This window comes from Heterodontus francisci, chromosome 5 (genome assembly GCF_036365525.1).
Source record: "Heterodontus francisci isolate sHetFra1 chromosome 5, sHetFra1.hap1, whole genome shotgun sequence".
Taxonomy (NCBI): Eukaryota; Metazoa; Chordata; class Chondrichthyes; order Heterodontiformes; family Heterodontidae; genus Heterodontus; species Heterodontus francisci.
In genome coordinates, this window is record NC_090375.1 from 39,051,810 (window position 1) to 39,075,749 (window position 23,940).

Below are 23,940 nucleotides of genomic sequence, written 5' to 3' on the forward strand. Positions count from 1 at the left end.
GCTGTTGTTAGTGTGCCACTGCAAGGAATGGGTGACCCGTTGTATGCAGATAACTTGGCAGTTGTCAGTTGTATCATTGATTTCCAATGACTCTCGTACATAGCTTTCAGGATTTGGACTGGTAGGATAATTGCACAAGGGTCGGTGTCAATCTTGATCCTGAGTGTATGTTTGCCAGCTTTTGTTGGGCATGTGATGTTAATAGTGGCGAAAGATTCCAGTTGTTTAACTTCATCAACGTGATGTATCAGGTTCACAATGGCTGAGAATTACTCCTCATTGAGTCTTGTCTCAAGTCTGTTTTGCTGTAGACTTGATGTATCGACTTGCATTTATGCAGGTCTCTGGCACTCTCCTTGCTTAATGGGTGGGCATTTGAAGACTGATAATGTGTTGAGATCAGAGTTATTAGCAGTAACCTATCCTTCAATTTACCTGAAGAATAATATTCACCCTGGATAATAAACCTGGAACTTTGAAAATTTCCTATTATTGTATTTTCCTTGCATCTGGGTGAATAAGCTGCTAGATTTACAACATTTTTCACACTTCTCAACTAGCTAAATAGCTTATTAGTTGCTTGAGCAGTATGAATCTGACCATCAGTGTGTGTAGGCTCTGATTGGCCATGATCCTATGAGCAATGTTATCAAATTGGTGAAATATATCAATCTGTGGAAGAAACCAAGACCCAATCACAGTGTTACTTGTCAGATGAAGCTTGTGAACAAAATTCTGGTGAACTTAAATAATTATTTCTAAATCAGAAATTTAAAGGCTGTGGTGACTGAATTTGCTCGAATAGCTCCTGATATTTTAGCTAGGAGTTATCTGTACCTTCTAAGGAAATGTTGCTGTGTATTCACTTGAGCACAGATTAAATAGAATTAAATGACTCCCATTTTAATTTTTAGTGAATAAATTCTCACCTGTGTAACATACCTAACATTTAAAGCAAAATTGTGCTTGAGTCACAGGATTAAACTTTTGGCATCCACTCTATTTTGGTACTTTAGTTTGAGGCAGAAATGCAAGAAGAATATAGTGACTTCCATTTCCGTGCTTGGATTTTCCATTTGTTGTCAGTGGAGAAAAAGATTAGCCACACCAACCTATGTGCTAGACCAGGTACAGAAGTGTATTGATTATGATATGGGACTAATAATATAGAGATCTGACTCATAATCCAAAGAATGCAAATTCAAATCCTACCATAGCATTTTGAGAAGTGAAATTCTGTTTCAATATTCTGGAACTAAAAAGTCGGTATCAGTAAAAGTATATATGATATTGTCAGATTGTCGTAAAACCCTAATTTGTTCACAAACGTCCTTTTAAGGAAAGAAACCTGCTGGCCTATATGTGACTTGAGTGAGGTTGACTCATAACTGCCTTCTGAAGTGGCCTAGCAAGCCAGTATCAGCGGTTGCCCTTCTATGGGCAACTAGGGATGGACAATAAATGCTGGTCTTGCCAGTAACGCCTAAATCTCAAGAATGAATAACAAAACGCAATAAATTCTGTTAAATTTATGTATAAAAGGAATGCTTTGGATGATTAAAAGGTAGTAATCTATTCTGATCATAGTTTACAATTATTATATCACAAAATCATTTTAATCATTAGAGATGAGGGACTTCAGTTATGTGGAGGGACTAGAGAAGCAGGGATTGTTCTCAGAGCAGAGAAGGTTAAGAGGAGATTTAATTGGGGTGTTCAAAATTATGAGGGGTTTTGATAGGGTAAATAAAGAGGAACAATTTCCACTGCTGCAAGGGTCAATAACCATAGTCCACTGATAAAAGGTAATTGACAAAAGAACGAGAGGGAAAATGAGAAGAAATTTTTTTAGCCTGTGATTTGTTATGACCAGGACTTTTGAAAAGTTGTGGAAGTAAATTCAAAAGTAACTTTCAAAGAGGGATTGAATATATAGTCAAAAAGAAAAACTTTGCAGTGCTTTGGGGAAAGAGAGGGGGAGTGGGACTAATCGGATAGCTCTTTCAAAAATGGACCAAATGAACGCCTCCTGTACAGTAAGGTTCCATGTAGATATGAACAGGTTGTTTGACATAGACTATGAGCAAAGAGCTAGAGGACACAGGTTCAGAATAAACAAACATCAGATGTGATTGGTAATGGAAGAAATCTACTTTCTTTTACATAGTGGTGTAAAAGCAGTTGAATTGTGCAGCAGGTCTATTTGTAAGAAAGATTCAGCATCATCGGAATTTCCATTCGGGTGCTAAAGGCTGCCCTTCCTATTGCCGTCTGGTACTACTCAAGAATTGTTTCCACATCACATGCTAAAATGTAGAAGATGCTGAACACCAGTTCACTATGCATGGATGTACTCTTTGATGTGATAGTATGAACACAAATTAAAGCTGGAAAATGATCTCTTTTGGAAGAAGATTGATGGTTACGGGAATTAATACAGACTAAGATGAATACAATGGGACATAATGATTCCTTTGTTGTGTCTGGAAGAAGGGGAATTTTGTCCATGGAAAGCAACAAAACCCACATTGAATAGGAATGTATTGATAGACAGGCATTTTTTGATTAACTTTGGGCATCAGGGTATATTCATGCAAAACCTTCTTTCAGGGTGGTATTGAGTCAGAGTACATCGCACATGGGTTGTGACAGGAGTAGACTTGGCAAGCTCAATGACCTTGAGACATTTTATGCTTTCTTATATTCCTAAGCATGCACCAAAACGGTGCAAAATGCAGTAATTTATTAAATAAAACACGTTTCTTTACAATGAAACAAGATCAAAGTTAAATACTCAGTCCCTTATGACTCCAAAATCAAAAGAATAATTCTGTTCTGAATGGCAGTTCTGCAGCAGGCATCAGATTTGGGAAGCATGCCTTTGAGTAAGAAAGGTTCATTATCAGCTTAATTTCAAATGCCTGCCAAGAACTGCACTTTATATCATAATCTGGTATTAGTCAAGACATTGCGAACTGCAGTTCCCAATTGGCAGGCTGAAAGGAAGGAGATGCTGAGCACGCGGGCATGCTCTTTGATTTGATAATGTCAGAACAGGAATGATGGCAGCAGTCCAGTGGTGGCCACACAGCAGCTATTTGGCATGGGAATTGCAGAAGAAACATTCTCCTGATAATCCCAGAAGAAACTACTGAACTGTTAAAGGACAAACTAAGCAGAAATAGAGGGCAAATGGGGATGTGACTGGGCAACACAGTCAGATTTTGTTTTGAGTTCAGTTGAGTAGCATCATTGTACTTGGCTACCCTGACTTTATTTGTTAAATTAGCCCCTAACCAAATTGTGTTCGTCTGATACAGAACATAAAGTTCTCACTTCCTGTAGTAGAATAAAAATGAAGTAAGAACAAGTAAATTGTTATTTGTAGCAAGCGAACAAAGCAGCGCTGGGCCTCGGCCCAAATACTTCGCCCAAGGCCATTGATCTGGGACTAGATTGAAAAGGCTGAAATCACACATTCAAGTCACTCGCACTATTAAGGATCTCCCTTAACTTCAAGTTAATTTGCTTGGTCTTGGTTCCTTGGTACACTGCACAGTCTGTTTTACACAAAAAAGAGCCTAAACAAGCAAAGTTGGGCTGGACTGAACCCATCAGATTTGGATGAACTTGAATTTGTTGGATGTGTGTGTTGTTTGGCTGAGTCCTGCAGTATTAAAGAATGAATAGTGAAACAGCTTCCCACTCATGCTCCTCAAAGGCACAAATCAGACAATGAAGGTTTATCCACATTTTGTGTTTTACATTTCAGTATTAGGTCACTAGGGTAATTTTTCCATGCAGGTGCAGTTTAGTCGCAAGTACACAGCTCACCTGCAGTGCTAATGTAATTTTCTATAGTCAGTTCATTATCATTATCATTACTGTTGATAACTCTGTGTCCAGCATAGACCTCTTGTATGGAGTTAGCCTCATCGGAGTGACTCGCAAATGATGAAATTCAGATGAAATTTGAATTGTACGTAGCAGAAATCTTGGGAGTTTTTGAAAAGGCTCAAAAGGCTTTAGGCTGAATTTTACTGGCCTTGATAGAGCGGGGTAGGCAGTGGAGTGGGTGGAGGGCAGAAAAATCAGGAGGGGAACGTGCTCGCATGGAACACCGATGTCGTGACTTCGGTTTTTGTGAGCGGGAAAGATGGAGGGCAGACTTGCCGCTACGATGCAATGAGACATCCATTTAGCTTGTTTAGAAAGTAATTAAATGGAAATTGCATGCAAACGAGTGGAATTTTATGGGGCATTTTGTATTTTACGAACGGCGCAAGGGGATCACGGGCCTTCAGATCCCAGGCTGGTTAAATAGCCTCTGGAAGCCAGCCATTTTAAAAGTCTTCATTTGCTCGAAGGGGAAGAGTGGGGAGCAGAGGCCATTGCCAGCCATTGGCAGGAGGCCTCCATGGATAGTAGCTGCATTGGGTGGTGGTCCTTGTTGCATGTTCCTTGAATTTCTGTGTTACTATAGACTGTATACAAAGACTGACCACTCAAGATGCGATCAGTAATGCAATATTGTGGGTCCTTCATTGAGTACTGAGAGAGCAGCTATTACATTGAGATGCTTACTGTGCAGGTGTTTCTTCAAGACTGACTACCACTCAGTCACGTGTGTTACATCATACATGACTGACATGATCTTGTCACCACACCTCTTAAAGGTGTACACACATGGCATCCCCTCTTTTTCCAAAAGAAAAAGAGGAGGAACATATTTACAAATATAAACATCTTCTTTAGGAAGTAGAGGTTAACTTTACACATGTACGGAAAGGTGTTGTGAGATATTACAAAAAAAGACAATAAGAAAATGTGAGAACATCAATCGCGAAAATGTCGAGGCCGCTTGATAACTCTGCCAGATTTCCAAATAGTTGTCGAATAAAAGCAAAATACTGCAGATGCTGGAAATCTGAAATAAAAACAGAAAGTGCTGGAAATAATCAGCAGGTCAGGTAGCACCTGTGGAGAAAGAAGCAGAGTTAACATTTCAGGTCTGTGACCTTTCATCAGAACTGGAATAATGGAACAGATGTTTGTGAATTGGATTTCACAGAAGGAGAATATGTAGACACTGTCTGAGATCTAGTCTTTGATCTTGTATGAGTTGCAATGGTGTCTTCCATGGACTTGGAATTATGAGCAGCTCTGATTTGACCTCGGTTACAACGCAATGTAGCACCAGTAGGTGTAATTACTTCATAAGAACATGGTTCTGGTTGGACTTAGGAGACTGTTATAGAACTCCATGTACCAGTGATAGCATTTTTGAATGGTAACTTGCTGACCAATAGCTAATTTAGGAAGTTCTCTTCCAGTGTGATTGTCATGCATTTCTTTCATTTTTCTTCCTTGTTCTAGAAGAACATCTCAAACTTCATGCACTGGATACAGTTCGTACCGGAGGGGCTGTTTGTTGGATGTAACAGGCTGTGCCTCATCCTTATTCTCACTCTTAGGAATCTTGAAACCACCAGATGCACAGAATTTGAAAAGAGCTTCTATTTGGTGGCCACCGTATGGGCAGAATCAGTAAACTATTGGAAAACCAAGGAAACCACGTCTCGCATTGCTCTCTTTTGTTGCAAGTCTCCTTCTAGTCACCGTCTGAGGACTGGGAGCAGAAAGTGCTTGGTGTCACCCGATGCTGTGGATGGTTATCAAGGTTGGTCGCTGCATGTTCGCAGTCCAGCGATAGCCAGTCCACTTGTTTGAACAACATAAAAGAGTTGGGTATCCAATCAGAATCATTATAACAACACTTAATCATAATGGATCCGACACATGTGATCGGGGTCCCATTATAAACAGTTAGCTGAGGGTTGGTCGAAGCTATCTTGGAATGCTGTTTTCCTAGAGACATGTGTTTTAAGATGCTTAGGGGTAAAATGTTTGCACTGACACCCGTGTCCACTTTTGCCCAGAGCAATTGTATGCCCTCTTTTCCTGGATAAGAAATACAAATGGATGAAAAAGCTTCTCGCGGAGTAATTGAATCAATGTGCTTGATAACATTGATGACATGGAATGTCTGTTCCAGTCGCTCACTCATGCGATCTTTGAGACCAGTGCTGCTAGTGTCGTGGATGAATCGGTTGTGTCGTGATGGAGAATTGCAAAGCTTGTCAGGGCGCAAAGATGTCCTATGGTTGGATTGTTGTGTTCAGGACTCTTGTCCACAGAGTTTGTCTTGGCTTTACAACATTGTCTTTTCCTATGACCTCTGATACCACATGCTTTGCATATGGAGCTAAGTGCTGGACAAGCTTTCGGCAAATGTATAAGTCCACACCTTGTACATGGTGTCTTGGATTTGGAATTCCTTTTCAGTGCATCTGTGGTATTTGTTACACATAGAGATTGAAGGCTTTGTTGACCGGCGATGAATGACTCAAATTTGCAGTCATCCTTCAATAAGGCATCAACAGTATATTCTTTGGGTTTGTCCAAAAGACCTTTTTGGTAAAGTTCCATTGGTGTGGATACAACTACAAGTTCAGTGACGTGACCTACCAGTTCGGAGCTGGTAAAATCACACTCCTGGCCTTTGGCATGACAACGGCTGATGAACTGGTCCATGGATTTGCTAGGCTGCTGTATGAAAGATATGAATTGGAGTCAGTGTACTTGAAAACTGAGCCTGAGGCGTAACTGATATTTTAGCGTGGACCAAATCTTTGCAGGGTCCTTCTATTCTTCATCATTAAGACCAGATGTGTTGAGACAATTTAGTCCTTCACTGCCAATGGCTATGCATGTCTTTACTGCTTGCTTCTGTGGATCATCAATGACTAGGTCATTGAAACAAAGCTTGACTGTCTATTGAAAAGAAGAAATTCTGAGAGCAGGTCAGATGCTTTCCAATTAATAGTAGGAAAAAGTGTTGCCGTGATTGCCATAACTCTGTCGTTGCACATACTGAAGAAAATATAAGCTTTGAAAGAAAATATTAGAATGACTTGCCGTGCCACTTCTGAACAGATTTGGATGGTGTAGTGCTGTCTGCTACAATGAAAAAAAGTAGCTGCAATTCCACTGGTGAACTGGTTTGGAGATTGTGGTGTTATCTCTTGCTGTAGAGTCTTGCTGCAACACCACGAGTGGACAGGCTTGGAGGTTGTGGCGTTGTTACTTGCTGTGGAGACTGTTGTAGTACTACAAATGAACAGGCTTGGAGGTTTGGGCGCTTTTGCTGAACTCATGCTCTTTTAGATTAGCCCCGCCCACAAAGGGTGGATTTGGTGCGAAGAAAAATCAAAGGCCCAAAACTGTAACAATAATTTCCCCTCAAAAAATAGCAATTGTTCCTCCTGAAACCACAATCAAGAAATTCTCCTCTTTCTGTGTCTTGACTGTTGCCTGTTCCGCTGTTCACCAATGGATCATGGCACTCCCTGTACCAAAAATATGCTAATTTTGTGCTCGACCCAGTAGCTCACTGCCATGATGGTGGTGAACTGTCTGATGCACCTCGCAGAAGTAACAGGGTCTATAACCTCTGTACAGCATTCAACTCATCCAGACCTCCTCAAGTTGCTCCTGATGAAAGAATGACCTCAGAATCCACATGTTAATTGAGTCACTGGAGTCTGCAACCACCCTACTTCACAGCCCAAAGTGAAAAGAAGAAAGAAGCTTATCCAGTTGCTGCTGACTGCACTGCTTCCGAGGTAAGAAGGCTTGAAGTGTTGGGGTGTTGGAGATCCGGATCATTGCTGATGTAGTCTGATCTTCCAAGAGTGTGTGTTCTCTTCAGAATAAATCTTCTAAAAAGTCTTTAAAAATCTCACTGCTGCCAACATATTACTTGTTCCTTGAACCTTTATGTTACTCTAGACTGTACACAAGGGCTGACCACTCCCGATGGGATCAGTATTGCCATATTATGGGTTCTTTATTGATTACTGAGACAGCAGCTGTTTGATTGAGATGCTTACTGTGCAGGTGTTTCTCCAAGATTGACTAACACTGAGAATCACATGGTGCACTACTTCCTAGCTCTTACATGACTGTATGATCTTGTTGTCACACAACAGTCCTGATGGGTGGGAGCCGGAGGAGTTCAGACTGGAGGCAAAGGTGACTTCAGGACCACTGATGTGACGAGTTGGATGAACAAGGCAGCCTTTAAAGATGGTGCCAGAACCTGACTTTCTGTCAGGTGACACTGAGATCAGTGCCATGGTCCCATGCCCACTCATCCATTGGATAGGCCCCGTGCCTCCAGGCTGTTAATTGGCCAGCCACTGTGTGATCACAGCCAGCCGGCTGCATTTAGCTTGTGTAGCAATGGCATCCGCTTCCTGTGCTGCTATCGAAACCTGCGCCATGCGTGTAAAATTCATCCCATTTTGATCAATCAGCAGTCTTTGCTACATTTGATGAGAGAGAGAAGGAAGAGCCAGGAAAAAATGAAGTGACAAGAAACCCATTGGTCAGACATGAAACAGAATCTGCAGGCCTAATAGAGCACATGGCATTTGACTCCCTGTTTGATGGCTGATCAAGTAGAAATGGTGCACGGGATTGGCCACAAGGAAGGCTGATCTGGTTTGCCACTCCAGGCCACATCTTATAGATCAATATTGCAGCATTCCAGGAAGGACATGGAGGCATATATGAAGCCAACGCTGTATATCGCTGACTACTGTCTTTTTGATGCAGTTTAGCTGCTGGTGTCCTTGTAGCAGACGGCAGAGCTCTACCTTTGCCTCCCTACGAACTTGATATCTGTGAAGATACTTCCCCGTGTTCATTGACGATTAAGTATACAAATACGGTTGGTAGTTTCTTGCCGGGTTCAGCCAATCACAGTTATGCTGGCTAATGATCATGCCTTCTTTAATGCACCAACACTGAGATTGGAGTGCTTCCAAAGGTTCATCTTGCATTAAGGTTAGTCACCCACTGCAGACAATATTTATGCCATTGGATCTGTTGTTGCATCCTACCTTGGGAATTGGAGCCTCCACATGTGCTAATCTTCTGGCCAAAGAGGTACGTGCACTTCTGTCTATAAATGTAGGTGGGCACTGAACATCTCTGGTGCAGCATCAACATTTATGTCCACCAGCAAATCCAACTGGAATCTGTACACTACTTGGTTCAATCTTTTACTGTAAGACATTTGATGACTAAGTGACAAATAGTTACCATTACTTGCGTAGTTGCAATTGCAATAACTAGGTATTGATACGTAAGCACAAGACAACTGCATAAACAGTAACTTACTCAGAGCAATCTACCATTCTCTTTCCACAATAGGTTAAAGCTTTTATTTCCAATGTTCTCTATGGTGTCCTCAAACTATTCACTCTTGAGGTACACTCCCATGTTTGCACTCCAAACCAATTGGTCTTTCCAAAATGTGTTAGCCTTAGCTCAATGATAGCACTGTTGCCTCTAAGTGAGAGATTGTGGGTTTATACCTCACTTCAGGACTTGAGGATAAAAACTACATTGTCAGGTTAGTGAAGTATTGAGGGAGCAGTGCACTGTAAAAACAAAGGATGAGGCATTAAACCAAATATACCCCATCAGGTGGACATAAGGTGTCCAGTTGAAACAGAGCAGTTTCCCCCAGAATCTGGCCAACATTTATCCCTCAACCAACATCACCAAAAACAGATTATTTTCTTATTTATCTCATTGCTGTTTGTGGGAGCTTGCTGTGCACAAGCTGGTTGCTGAGATTACAACAGTGGTGCATTTCAAAAGTAATTTATTGTCTGTGAAGTGCTTTAGAATGTCCTTAGGTTGTGGAATTTGCTATATAAATTAAAATCTCTTTCTTCCTCATATATGTGAGGTTGGATGATTGTTTTTCACCTCTTTCCCCATGGGGGTCTACATACGCACCTTCCATATTGATCACCAAATGGTAATCAGGAGTTAAAACTCTGGCTGACATTTCCCCTATTTGGCCCAGAAATGCTAAGGCCAATTTTTGTGGTCATAATGCAGATTCAAATTAACTTAACATGGTTCAATTCTATAACCTTTATATTCTGTATGGCTTAGTTGTACATGGTAGACTAGAGTCATAGAGTCACAGAGTTATACAGCACAGAAACAGACCCTTCGGCCCATTGTGTCCGTGCAACTGTACCGTCATGAAATCTATTTATGCTGTTTTATTATGTAGCCAGTGTTGGAGAGCAATTGCTGTCAATTTAGAAGGCACTCATTCTTCAAGAATATGTAGTGATTGTTGAAGCAGAGTTGCTGTACAGACAATTTAAACTATGCCAAATTTGCAGGTCCATCTGTCTTTTACTCTTCCCAAATTTGCACAGATAGACATAGCCTTAACATGAGATCAAGATGTTCTTGTTCTGTTTTCAGTCCACGGTGTCTGGGAAGAATGGTCGCCATGGAGCTTGTGCTCCTCCACGTGTGGAAGGGGTCACAGAGATCGCACCCGCTCCTGCATACAGCCTCAATTTGGAGGGAACCCCTGTGAAGGACCTGAGAAGCAAACCAAGTTCTGCAACATTGCGCTTTGTCCTGGTATGGTCTTTTTGTTACATTTTCATCTAATTTTGAGACTTAATTAGGGGTCAATTTTAACCTAACCCGCCTGTTATGAAACTGATGAGAGTGGGTGCATTGCTTGTTTTACACCCCACCAGATATCATTTTCCATTGAAGTCATTGAAGTATTGGGCAGGGTGTAAATCCAGCATTCCACCCAATCCCGTGGGTTTCCAGCCCAGTGAGGTCGGTTAAAATTACCTCCTCACAGTTTGTAAGTGTATTTGAACATAACCAATCATTGTTCACTGACGAATTTCAAAGCAGTTGCACAATTTATGATTTTTAATGAACCTGGTGGAAGGCGTCCTGCCAATATTGTGTGTTAGTCTCATCGCTAACATAGCGTAAAGATTTCCAGTGCTGCCTACTTCTGGAGAAATGCTTTAAAAGAAAAGGTTTTTGGTTTCATCCAAGTAATTATCAGGGTTGATCTCTGCACCATGTTAGCAAGGTCGCTAACACTTAGCAGGCAAGAATCTCCTCCAATCGTGAACGAAGTCCCTTGATCCACACATTGGGCTGGATTTTAAGAGCCCAACATCGCTCCCAGTGGCGAGCTCAAAAATGGCGGCTTGCGCTAAAGAGCCGCCGCGATCTCCCACGCGGCAACTCATTTAAATAGCCAGAGCAGCCCACACACCCACACAATCACGTGGAGGGGGCGGGCTGACTATTGCCAGCAATGGTGTCAGCTGCTTGTGTGCAGGCGCTGGCACCATTTTTAAAGGGCAGCCAGCCCTGCAGGCAAGTTTGAATTTTTAAAGTGAACACCCACCCATAATTTACAAAATAAAATTGTAACACCTCTTTCCAACCCCCCGCCATAAAAATTACAGTAATTATTTGCCCTTCCCCCCCAAAAGTAACACTTACTTTCGAATTCTGACCTTCACCCCCCACCCCCCAGACTGCGCAAAGTTGAAAGTGCACCCCTTCCCACCATCCCCTAAACTGATGATGCTTATTTGACCCTGTCTCCCACCCCCGCAGTAAAAATCTCAGCTCCTCCCCCTCCCCCCCACCACCAGTGTCACATCCGTTTTCCCCAGACGGGGAATTGAAGGCGCGGGAGTGCCGGCCGCCACGCCCAAGATCGTGGTGGGCCTGGAAGGTTCAAGGTAAGTTGATTTAAATGTATTCATCTCATTAATTTAAATATTTAAATCCAAGTCCTGTCGCCCAGCGACGGGGGAGCCGCTACAGAGCCTCGCCGCCGCCGGGAGGTTCGGGCCGGGCCCTCCTGGCGTCAGCCCCCGTAGCGGGCCGCTGCAGGGACCATCTTCCAGTCCACCCGCCACAGAGCCTGACGTCGTGGGCTTGGTAAAATCCAACCCATTATGAATCATTATTTTGAAATCACCAATGCTGTTTATTTTATATATTTGCATAATACTTTGGCTTTTCCACTTGAATATGCAATAAGGGGCACAGACTCCTTTCTGTCTGCATTCTGGCCGTTCATGTTTATATCCCTTCATGGTCTCGTTCCTCCTTTTCTCTGTTAGCTCTTCCATCCCTAAAAGCCCTCCTGCTCCCTCACTGAAGTCTCCATTCCTCTGACTCTGTCCTCTTGTGCATTTGCCCTACCTTCATTCCACCATTGATGGCCATACCATCAGCAGATATGCCCCTCACTCTGGAATTCCCTCTCTGAAGCACACCACTTCTCCATCCCTCTCTGCCTTTAAGACATTTCTTAAAGGCAATCACTTCTCCCAAGCTTTGGGTCACCCCTCCTTATTTTCTTTCCAATTGCTCAGCATGCATTTTTTTTTTTGATTACGCTACTGTGGATCATTGCAGGTTTTCTTTTTATGCTCTACACGCTAAATAATTGCAACTTGTTAATAGAAATGAAATGTCAGGATTCTGCATTATGTTCAGGTTAAACTTGTGGAGACATCCCTATGAATTCTGTTGTATTAAATGGGTAAGTACAGGCGTAGATCATTAAGTAATTTATTAAGTATGATGAACCTAATCCCACATGTCTGATTTTTGGATCTGATTCTTTACTTACGGACATCCAAAGCGCATGATAATATATGTATAAATATGAAACCAGCATAAGATGCTTCAAAGTATAGAAAGTTTCTGAAGGAATTTAGGTTTGATATAGAAAATTATTAATTATAAACAAAATTCAAGGCTTTCCAAATGGTTTAGTGGGTAAATACGCCACCTGAATACTGATTCGCAAATCAGGTAGGTGCCAATTTTTATCCCTGGCCTGTACTGAGGTTATGTGATTTCAACAAGAGTGGCAATGGAACAGCACAATTAGCTTGTTCCAATGGAAGAAAGGTAATTATTGGAGTTTCCTCTCCTGATTTCCACCACTGAAAGTGCATGTCAGGTGAGGACAGCTTCACCTCGTAAGTATTTTGTTTTATTAAAATGCAAAATTGCAACAGCAACTTGCATTTGTATATTGGCTTTCACATAGTAAAATGTCTCAAGGTGTTTTGCAGGAGTGTAATCAAACAAAAATTGACTCCGAGCCAAAGGTTAGGACAGGTGACGAAAAGCTTGGTCAAAGGGGTAGAGACATGTGATATTATATACTGCGATGCTCGCTGAGGTGCAAGCCAAAGGAAAAACTATTCTATAACAACATAACTTCATGCCAAATTTGAAGAACAGGAAAAAGCCATTAAGAATAATGAGCAAGTCCCTTTGTTGACAGATTGAGTCCACCTACCTGTCTTCTCATATTATTTCAGTTTAATTTCTCTCCAGAAAGAAAACCAATTATTTTCTCAGCCCACTCACAGGGCTAAATTTAATAGGCACCCTCAGAGATGGACTAGGAGGTGTGGGGGGGGGGGGCATAGAATTGCGTTGGAAGGTGGGGGCAGAGGGCCCATCGTCTGTTTCGCTGTGATTAAGTTGAAAACGGGAAAGGCCAGAGACAGCCTTGCCACCCAGAGACCAATTGATGCTCTTAATTGGTCAATCTGTAGCCACTTAAGGGCCTCTTCCTGCCGCTGCTGGAATTAAACCTGCCGCGGCAGGGCTCCACCACGTGAGAAGGTTGCCAAGTAAAAATAGCCATTCGACCTTTGGGCTTGGGGTGGGGTGGGGTTGGTGGTGGAGGGGTGGGGGAGCCTCCATGTTGGGACAATCTGAGGCCAGCGGCTAAGGCCGCACCTCCGGTAATGCCTCACCCTTGCCCCATCCCCCGCCCCCATCGCTGGCCCCAGCAACTCCACGTCACTCACCTCTAGTCCGGGTCTCTAGTGGTGGGCTTGGTCCCAGACCTCCTGTAATACCGGCAGTGGCCACCCCACCCGGTGGCACTGCCAATACTACTGAGCTGTCGGCTCTCCGATTGGACAGCAGCTCTGGGAGGTGGGATCCCTGGCCTTAAAGGGACGGGGATCCTGGCGCTAGGCACTTAAGTGACCAGGCGCTGTTGAATCGTGCCAGGGGGCTATGAAATACAGAGGCAGGGTTCCCCTCCCCTTTTCGCCCTGGTGCCAGGAGCCCTGCCGATACGACTAAATTCAGCCCATGCTCTGCACTTCAGTGATCTTCCCTGGTAACGTATTTCTTAACTCCATATCTTTTTGGGTTCCAACTTCATAACTTTAGCCTATGCGTTCTGGTAGTTGAATCCTTCACCATGGCAAACAATTTGCTTGAAACATCTTTTCAATTCCCATCATAATCTTAAAAATGTAGTAATATTTATATTGGGCGGCACAGTGGCGCAGTGGTTAGCACCGCAGTCTCACAGCTCCAGCGACCTGGGTTCAATTCTGGGTACTGCCTGTGTGGAGTTTGCAAGTTCTCCCTGTGTCTGCGTGGGTTTTCTCCGGGTGCTCCGGTTTCCTCCCACAAGCCAAAAGACTTGCAGGTTGGTAGGTAAATTGGCCATTATAAATTGCCCCTAGTATAGGTAGGTGGTAGGGAAATGTAGGGACAGGTGGGGATGTGGTAGGAATATGGGATTAGTGTAGGATTAGTATAAATGGGTAGTTGATGGTCGGCACAGACTCGGTGGGCCGAAGGGCCTGTTTCAGTGCTGTATCTCTAAACTAAACATATTCCTTTGTTTTCTTTTCCAATAAGTGGATGGGAACTGGAATGATTGGTCTAGCTGGAGTCAATGTTCTTCCACCTGCTCAAATGGGACACAACAGCGGACAAGGGAGTGCAATGGGCCTTCCTTTGGTGGAGCCGAATGCCAGGGTTACTGGTCTGAAAACAGGCCATGCTTTCCGAGACAGTGTCCAGGTAGGTTTCATTCATGGTGAGTCAGTATGTGCTTTTCTGTCAATAATTCAAGTGATTACTAGAAGATCATTTTTTTTTAAAATAGCCTTATCAGGCAAGGACAAGTTTCAAGACTTCAGTCTCGGATCGAGTATAAACCCAAATGCGAATATTCAATTTCTTTTATTAACTTGTACACTGTGTTCCTAATGCGACTGGGAAGTTATCCAGGCCTCATACTACATGGACTTTTTCCCCCAGTGGAGGCTCTGGCATGTGCCAACAGGAAATTCCACCACTGACTGTCAAAGCATCCAGGGCCAAAGGGAGGTTCTCTAGTTTGAACATGGTTGGGAGGTGCCCTTGCCATTATTGATACATCTTGGGCACCACCAGAGCAGGAGGGGGAAAATAATGTGATGCTGGGCATCTTCGCTTCAGCCAGGTGTCCTGGCCCAGGAGAAATCTTTTGGAGTACCTATTGGTCCCCTTTTTTAATGTCTCTTTGGATAACCATTTTCCTCAGGGGTCCAGGCCAGGAACCAGGACTACCAGGTGGCCCCACACATACTGATGTGAATCAATAAGATTTATTCATCCTGGTATAGTGGGAGATCAGTGTAACGCAAGCTGGAGCCAAAGAAACCTCCCAGCTTGGGGATTCCCTACACCTGGTTGCACCGTCACCCCCCAGAACTGGGTGGCACAGTGGCGCAGTGGTTGGCACCGCAGCCTCACAGCTCCAGCTACCCGGGTTCAGTTCTGGGTACTGCCTGTGCGGAGTTTGCAAGTTCTTTCTGTGACCGTGTGGGTTTCTGCCGGGTGCTCTGGTTTCCTCCCACAGCCAAAGACTTGCAGGTTGATAGGTAAATTGGCCATGGTAAATTGCCCCTAGTGTAGGTAGGTGGTAGGAGAATTGAGGGAAGGTGGGGATGTGGTTCGGAAGGTGGGATTAATGTAGGATTAGTATAAGTGGGTGGTTGTTGGTCAGCACAGACTTGGTGGGCCGAAGGGCCTGTTTCAGTGCTGTATCTCTCTAACTCTGATGAAGGGTCACTGACCTGAAACGTTAACTCTTCTTCTCTCTCCACAGATGCTGCCAGACCTGTTGAGTATTTCCAGCATTTCTTGTTTTTATTTCAGATTTCCAGCATCTGCAGTATTTTGCTTTTATATTAAGGTGAAAGAGCCATTGCATATCCTCTTTTCAGGACTATATTAGTTTTATTTTTCTTGATACTGACAAAGCATTGCTCAATGGCATAGTGAATCAGAGTCTAAAAACACTTAGATTATGTTAGTGACCTGGACCTTGTCAACTATGATGAGGTTAATAAAATGAAGCTGGTAATGTTGCATAGCAACTGTTGGCTCGTGAAATGATCTCTGCTTTGGCAGGACTGTTCTAGCCAATAGTTTATTGTCAGGATTATTGAAGTGCACTATGTACCATTATAAATGATTGTCTCCCTTGATTGTTAAGAAAGGATTTTCTGATTTTTTTTTTCTTGTTTTATCATTCTGAGGACAGGGTAGCATTTTAACCGTGAAGAAATACAATGTCAATCTGACAGTCAATTTCATCTCCTGTGAATGGTGAAATTGGATTAGCTGAAGAGTAGCTTCAGTTGAGACTTCACCCTCATTAATGCTACTTTGCTGAAGTCCAAATGATGGTCTGATACACTAAACTCAACCACAGACCATTTGATGAGATGAGCTGCAAGCCCATTTTCTCTCCACGCTATCTTCTCCATAGATTTCAAGGGCCGAATATGGGTAACATCACAAGTCTTTTTTTTCCTTTCGATATATAAGATCACAATGGGTAGCAATAAAACCAATGAAGCAGCAGAAATCTTCTGCTTTCTTCATATAAATACTTCCATATAGGTTTTTTCCTGAAGTATCTTGTACTTTTGTTCAGTATGCTGGCACTGTTCATTATAAGCTCTCTTTCCTTTTTTTCTCCCCCTTTTTGAAAACTGCTTGTCAGACAGGCCTAAAACTAACCAATAGCAATCTAACTGAGAAGTGAGCACTCTTGCTGTCATGTGCTGAGTTTCTCTATGTAGTTTTATGTAAATTACAAGCATAAAAGCTAATTCAACTGTCTTGATGCAGGCTACAGTCAGTCGATCTCGTGTGATGCTGGAATGTGGAGGGCGCTGGAGCTCTAGACCTCATGCATTCATGATTGTTGAGACTTTAAATTGAAGTCCATTAGCAACGTTGTCGTCTTGTGTTATAGTGGATGGAAAATGGCAAAAATGGAGCGGTTGGGAACCATGTACCAAAAGTTGTGACGGTGGGACACAGCTTCGAATGAGGATATGTTCTGGGCCATTTTTTGGAGGACTGCAGTGTGATGGACCTCAAGAGGAGTACAGGTTGTGCAATGACAAAAAATGCCCAGGTAAATATTTTGGGCTGTGGCCACGTTCTAATCTAAAATGAATGAGGGTGGTGGATTTGAGAAATGCTTTTGTGCCTTGACATTCAATGCCTTAAACTGATGAAGATGTTGGGCATGGTTATTATTCACTGAGGGTCCGCAGCATAGATTCACCAACTTGATACCAGGGATGAGAAATTATAGTTTTGAGAGAATTTAGATATGGAACTATTTCTTATAAGTTAGAGACTAAGGGAAGATTCAGTAGAGGTTCTTTTACAAAAATGAAGGGTTGTAAGAGAGTGAGAAGATTGTTGTATTTCTTGATTACTATCAGGAAAGTCTGGACAAACTGGGGCTCTATTCTCAAAATGAGAAGTCTGAGAGGTGACTTGATAGAGGTCTTTTAAAATTATGAAGGGGCTCAATGGGTAGATATAGAGAATATTTTTCCACTTGAAGAGAGTCCAAAACTAGGGACCATAAATATAATAAATCCAATAAGGAATTCAGGGAAAACTTCGGTACTCAGGGAATGATGAGAATGTGGAACTCACTGAGATCAATAACATAGATGTATTTAAGGGGAAGCTGGATAAGTATATGAAGGAGAAAGGAGTGGAAGGATATGTTAATAGGGTGAGATGAAGTAGTATGGTAGGAAGCTCTTGTGGAACATAAATACTGGCATAGACTAGATGGACTGAATTCTGTGCTGTTATTTCAATGTAAATTTCATTACACAGATTGCAGAGTTAGTTGTTTGAACTTGGAATGCTTTTCTACAGGGAATGATTGAGGTAGAGACCATTACATTGAGTGGATAATTATTTTTGAAGCAGAGGAAGAAGCAGGGTTATGGGGTGTTAGGAGAGCAGAAGGATTAGTTTTGCAAAGAGCTGGACTGAATGGCCTCCTGTGTTGTAAATGCCCTGCGGTTCTGTATGTCTGTTTCAGCAGAGAGAGTGCAGAGGAGGAAGGCCTCGGTTGTCCTAGTAGTTGCTTGAAAAATGTTCCTGGCAGGAGAGGAGACCTGGGAGTAGTTTAGCATAAACACCTTTCCTTTAGGAAACCTTGTGTAATGAGACAGAGCTAGAAAGAAGCAAGAAGCTGAATAATTGTGTATCAATAATAGATAGCCATGAATGGAGCACAAGGTTTTCACACATTCAAGGGACTCTGATGTTCAACTCATCATGTTATTACTAACAGTTGCTGACAGTTACTGCTGTGAGATGCAATTATAAAATTGCTCAAAATTACACCCCAATCAACTGCCTGTTCTGTTTCTTAGCAACCGATAGTGTTTCCATGACCACTGTTTCAAAATGGTTGTCAAGGTCCTTTTAAAAAAAAAAGAAAAACACAGAAAGTAGTGACAAATAATTACAATAAAAAAGGAAACACCAAGGTTAGGGTAGGAGGGATTCTGTTTCCAGATTTTAAAAAAGGCAATCCATACACAGTTAGATGTGAAAAATTAGGTTTTGACATTCCTTTGAGTGCCTTGAACTTCTCAGCAGATGTCTAATAGCTCTGCAGTACATGAAGGACTATTAAAACTACACTCTTATCGTAACAAGAATGCTTGCATGGCTGCTAAATGTCTAAGGTAAAGGAATAAAAGATGTCGACATATGAATAGGGTTGAACACCGCCTTACTCTGTTCAATATTTCTACAGCAGCTCCATCCCCTCCCCTGAATTTTACGGAGTCTCCTGATTTGTAATTATACTCTCCCATGTCCCTTCAGTGACCTGAAATTCATGGTAAAGGCATATAAGACTATGCATAATCTAAAGCTCTCCCTAAATAAAATGAAGAAATTTGCAGCACAATTTGCATTTACACAGCAATTCAGTTTTTTTTTAATTCATTTGTGAGGTGCAGATATTGCTGGCAAGGCTAGCATTTATTGCTCACACCAGCCCTCCCAGTTGCCCTGAGATCATGGTGGTAGGCTGCCTTCTTGAACCATTGCAGTTGATGTGGTGACTGTGCTCCAACAATGCTGTTAGATAGGGAGTTCCAGGATTTTGATCCAGCTGCAATGAAGGAACAGTGATCTGTGTCCAAGTCAGGAGACTGTGCAACTCCCACATGCCAAAGACTTGCGGGTTGATAGGTAAATTGGCCATTATAAATTGTCCCTAGTATAGGTAGGTGGTAGGGAAATATAAGGACAGGTGGGGATGTGGTAGGAATATGGAATTAGTGTAGGATTAGTATATAAATGGGTGGTTGATGGTCGGCACAGACTCGGTGGGCCGAAGGGCCTGTTTCAGTGCTGTATCTCTAAACTAAACTAAACTAAGCTTGAATGTGATGGTAATTATGCCTTGCAGGTGATGGGGAGGCTCTGTGGAGTCAGGAGGTAAGCCATGTATTGCAGAATATGCAGTCTCTGACCAGCTCTTGTAGCAACAGCATTTTTGTGACTGGTCCAGTTGATTATCTAATGAGTCTCAAAATATTGATGGTGGGAGACTCGAAAATGGTAATGCCATTTAATGTCAAGGGATGTAGTTTTGCTCGCCCTTCTTGGAGTTAGTCACTGCCTGGCACTTAAGTGGAACAAATTTTCCATGCTCCTTCTGCCAACCTCATTGGGCATGTTGAGGGTACGTTTCACTGGGATCCCATCCTAATTTGGGCACGATACAATTATCGGGCCTTTAATTTTCCACTATGAGTTTGGCTGGTTCCAGTGGGTACTCTGCATTGTTTTTCTACCTTCATTACCTTTCTTTCTGCCTGTCTCTCTCTACCTCAATTGGACATGCGAGCTAGCATGTTGTTAAAGGAATTTTATTCATCACCAATGTGATTTCATCAAGCCAGCCACACTACAATTGACAAATGAACACACTGTTAGAAAATAGGTATTTTCTAAGCAAATCAAAAGTCACATTAATAATCTATTTTACAATTCCTACCATGATTTGAGCATGGCTAAGAATACTAAATATAAAGTCCTGCACATAATTATTGCAAATTATAGTACATTCAGAGAGAGTCATTGAACCAGATCTTACCAATACAAAGCCTTGAATTAGGCTGAAGAGTGGGTTTTTAATGTGAGAAATAACCCAAAAAATGAAATGAATCTAACTTCCATGAAACATCTGTGATACCATTTATTGTTAACAAAGCGACTTTGTTTATACACCATGACCATGAGTTTGCACCTGATTTTTCTCCCAGTTAGCAGCTTAATTCTGGGAAGAACTAAGCCAAAGGTCATGGAATTTTAGGCAAAAACAACTTATGACCGTACCTACAATATAGTCAATTATTTGTGACCTTCTAAGTCTGCCCTATGAACCCTTAACCCGTAGAAGTCCCTTCCCACAAAACTGGTCCTGTTCCAGGTAACCAAACGCAAGGTTCTTCCAATTGCGCTTATTTGTGGAGGTTCATTACATTGCACCCAGATTCTCAGGCACACGAGCAGACATATTCATATGAATTCAGCACAAAGCAGCTGGCCAGCGGAAAATTAAAGCCTGACCTGTTGTTACAGGAATCATTCATCTTTAATAAAACTTGATGGATGGATTTTCTGGCTATTCCCCTGCAGGGAAGGAAAAGATAAGATAAGACTCTATGCAGAACAATTTAAATTAATTACTTTAAAAGTTTGCAGGACAGAGAGGTAATTACTGCTAAACTTGTAGTCTTCACTTTGAAGGGGAAATCTTTTTATCATCTTTTATATTACCCCACCCTGGCACCTTGAAGCTCTCTGGTTCAGTTCCCTCACAATTCCATTATGTATGATTACGCTGGTTGTTTATGCTGATTCATGGGAGATTTTAAAATTCAGGGTTATTTTAATTAGTTTACAAGAAACTTCGGCACAATTTCACCACAGCCAGAAGGTCGCAGTTTTGGGTACATTCGGGGCGCAATTTGCTGATTGCATCCTTGGAGGAAGCTCAGAGTCCACATCTATGTTTTTTCCAAACATAGACAAAAGAGCTGAACTTCAGAGGTGAGGTGAGAGGGATTGCCCTTGACATCAAGGCAGCATTTGACCGAGTGTGCCATCAAGGAGCCCTAGCAAAAGTCAATGGGAATCAGGGGGAAAACTCTCCACTGGTTGGAGTCATATCTAACACAAAGGAAGATGGTTGTGGTTTTTGGATGTCAATCATCTCAGTCCCAGAACATACTGCAGGAGTTCCTCAGGGTAGTGTCCTCGACCCAACCATCTTCAGCTATTTCATCAATGACCTGCCCTCCATCGTAAGGTCAGAAGTGGGGCACGTTTGCTGATGTTTGCACAATGTTTGGCACCATTCGCGACTCCTCAGATACTAAAGCAACCCGTGTCCATATGTAGCAACACCAGGCTTGGCCTGATATGTGGTAAGTAACAATTGCGTCACACAAGTGCCAGGCAATGACTATCTCAAACAAGAGAGAATCCAACCATCTCCCCTTGACGTTCAATGGCATTATCATTGCTGAATCCCCCACTATCAACATCCTGGGGGTCACCATAGACCAGAAACTGAACTGGACTAGCCACATAAATGCTGTGGCTATAAAAGTAGGCCAGAGGCTGGGAATTCTGCGGCGAGTAACTCACTTCCTGACTCCCCAGTCTCTGTCCACCATTACAAGGCACAAGTCAGGAGTGTGAAGGAATACTTTCCACTTGCCTGGATGGGTGCAGCTCCAGCAACACTCAAGAAGCTCAACACCACACAGGACAAAGTAGCCCCCTTGATTGGCACCCCATTCAGAACACTCACTCCACTACTGACACACAGTGGCAGCAGTGTGTACCATCTACAATATGCACTGCAGCAACTCACCAAGGCTCCTTAGACAGCACCTTCCAAACTCGTGACCTCTACTGCCTAGAAGGACAAGGGCAGAAGTTGCATGGGAACACCACCACCTGCATGTTCCCCTCCAAGTCACACACCATCCTGATTTGGAACTATATCACCATTCCTTCACTGTCACTGGGTCAAAATCCTGAAACTCTCTTCCTAACACTGTTGGTGTACCTACACCCCAAAGACTGCAGCGATTCAAGAAGGCAGCTTACTACCACCTTCTCAAGGGCAATTAGTGATGGACAATAAATGCTGTCATAGCCAGCAATGCCCACAGCTTCCAAACGATTAAAAAAAAGCTATGGCCAGAATTTTACATTGGGAGGGAGGCCCCCACTACCAGCCAAAAAGTCGGTGGTGAGCCCACTTCCGCCAGGCCTGGGAGCCACACTATGATCTTACGTGGTCCAGACCCTTAATTGGAAGTCCCGCCTCCAACAGCTGCCGACCAATCAGTGGGCCGGCAACTCTCAGTCCCAGCAATGCCACTGGGAGCTGTGGTCACTGCTGGGACTACAGCCAGGGAGTGGAGCAAGAGGGTTGCCAGCCCTGGAAAAAAGCTAAGTTTGTGGGGCCTTGCTGGGGACAATCATGTGGTTCCCACTGAGGCAAGGGGTCAGTTGGGATAGGGTGGGCCGCAGTGGAGGTGGTCCCTCCGTGGGTCACAAGGTGCCTGAGCTGGCCACCCACCGCTGGTAAAATATCAGTGGCAGTGGGAGGAAGCCCTTAAATGCAGTTAATTGGCCTCTTAAGGGCCTTAATTAGCCTTGGGTGGGCAGGCCATTTCTCGCCCCTTGTAAAATTGCAGCAGGAGAGGGAAGGCAATGCCCTCGCTTCCCACTCCATTTTACGACCCACGCCCCACCCCCTCCCCCGCCTGCAGCCCGCCCCTATGGAGAGGTGTAAAATCTGGCCTGTGTTTAGAGTCTATATTCCCGTCTTCTCAAATAGTGCTGGAATCCTTCTAGTATTCTGATCTTGGTGTTCTCTCACAAATACACACACATTATACATATATAATATATATTTATATACACATATGCATATGCATATGCATTACAACTTAAACATGCAGATAATGTGCAAATGTGCTACTGTTGGGAAGTACTTAAAGCCACTTGCAAAACTTGTCAAAGTAATGTCAACCTGTACTTGAGTTGAATTTCAATGTGTTGTCTACTACTTTTCTAGCCATTGCAAAATATTTATGTCATGAAAGAGTATGCATGCTGACTGATTTCAGTAGTCATGCACTCTGTACTATGTTCGAGAATTTATCATAGGCAAATAAATCTAATGTATGAGACTTCAGCTGTAGTCCTTCAATTGCCCTGTGTTAATCCCAGTCCTCTCAATTAGTTACAGTTAGAGTCCATCATCACTATCAATCACTGCTTCAGTTAAAGTTCCATCTCTGTTTCCTTGGCCTTTCCTTCAAACACTAACAGATAATTCTCCACAATATACTAAAAGGGACAGATGAAATAGCATTTTGACATATAGCAGAGTCTTTTAAGCACACCTTCAAAATATCTAAATCAAATTTACGTTCGGAGCATTTAAGGGTCAAGACAGGGTACAATAAGATACTGCAGTTGAATTCTCCCCTTTCTTTCTTTCATTACCTGAATGGTATAGACCTGTTTGCTTAAACTGTTCATCCACTTTAACCAAAGCATAATTTGTGCTTCAGAACCTCATGAATATTGTCAGGAAGAAAATTACAATTCTGTGGTGTGGACAAAGACACCAGCAGGAGAGTCCGCGGTGGTCAACTGCCCGCCAAGTGCTGCAGGTAATTATTTCTGGCAAGGAGTAGCTGGGAGGAAGCCCTGTTCTCCCTCTTGAGAGGGTCATCTAAACTCCACTTGAAAATTGTAAGTTCTAATCAAGCATATTGTTGCAAATAAGGGATGGGGGAAAGT

At 42.8% G+C, this 23,940-nt stretch overlaps 1 protein-coding gene across 11 annotated transcripts in view; it reads left to right on the top strand.

Moving 5' to 3' along the window:
* adgrb1a (adhesion G protein-coupled receptor B1a) overlaps nt 1–23,940 on the top strand; it is a 684,782-nt gene that overhangs the window by 286,901 nt on the left and 373,941 nt on the right. For all 11 annotated transcript variants that reach the window (XM_068031354.1, XM_068031357.1, XM_068031358.1 and 8 more), the window contains 4 exons: nt 10,360–10,524; nt 14,626–14,790; nt 17,021–17,185; nt 23,709–23,810. In XM_068031354.1, coding sequence (XP_067887455.1) covers nt 10,360–10,524; nt 14,626–14,790; nt 17,021–17,185; nt 23,709–23,810 — 597 coding nt within the window. The remainder of the gene's footprint in view (nt 1–10,359; nt 10,525–14,625; nt 14,791–17,020; nt 17,186–23,708; nt 23,811–23,940) is intronic.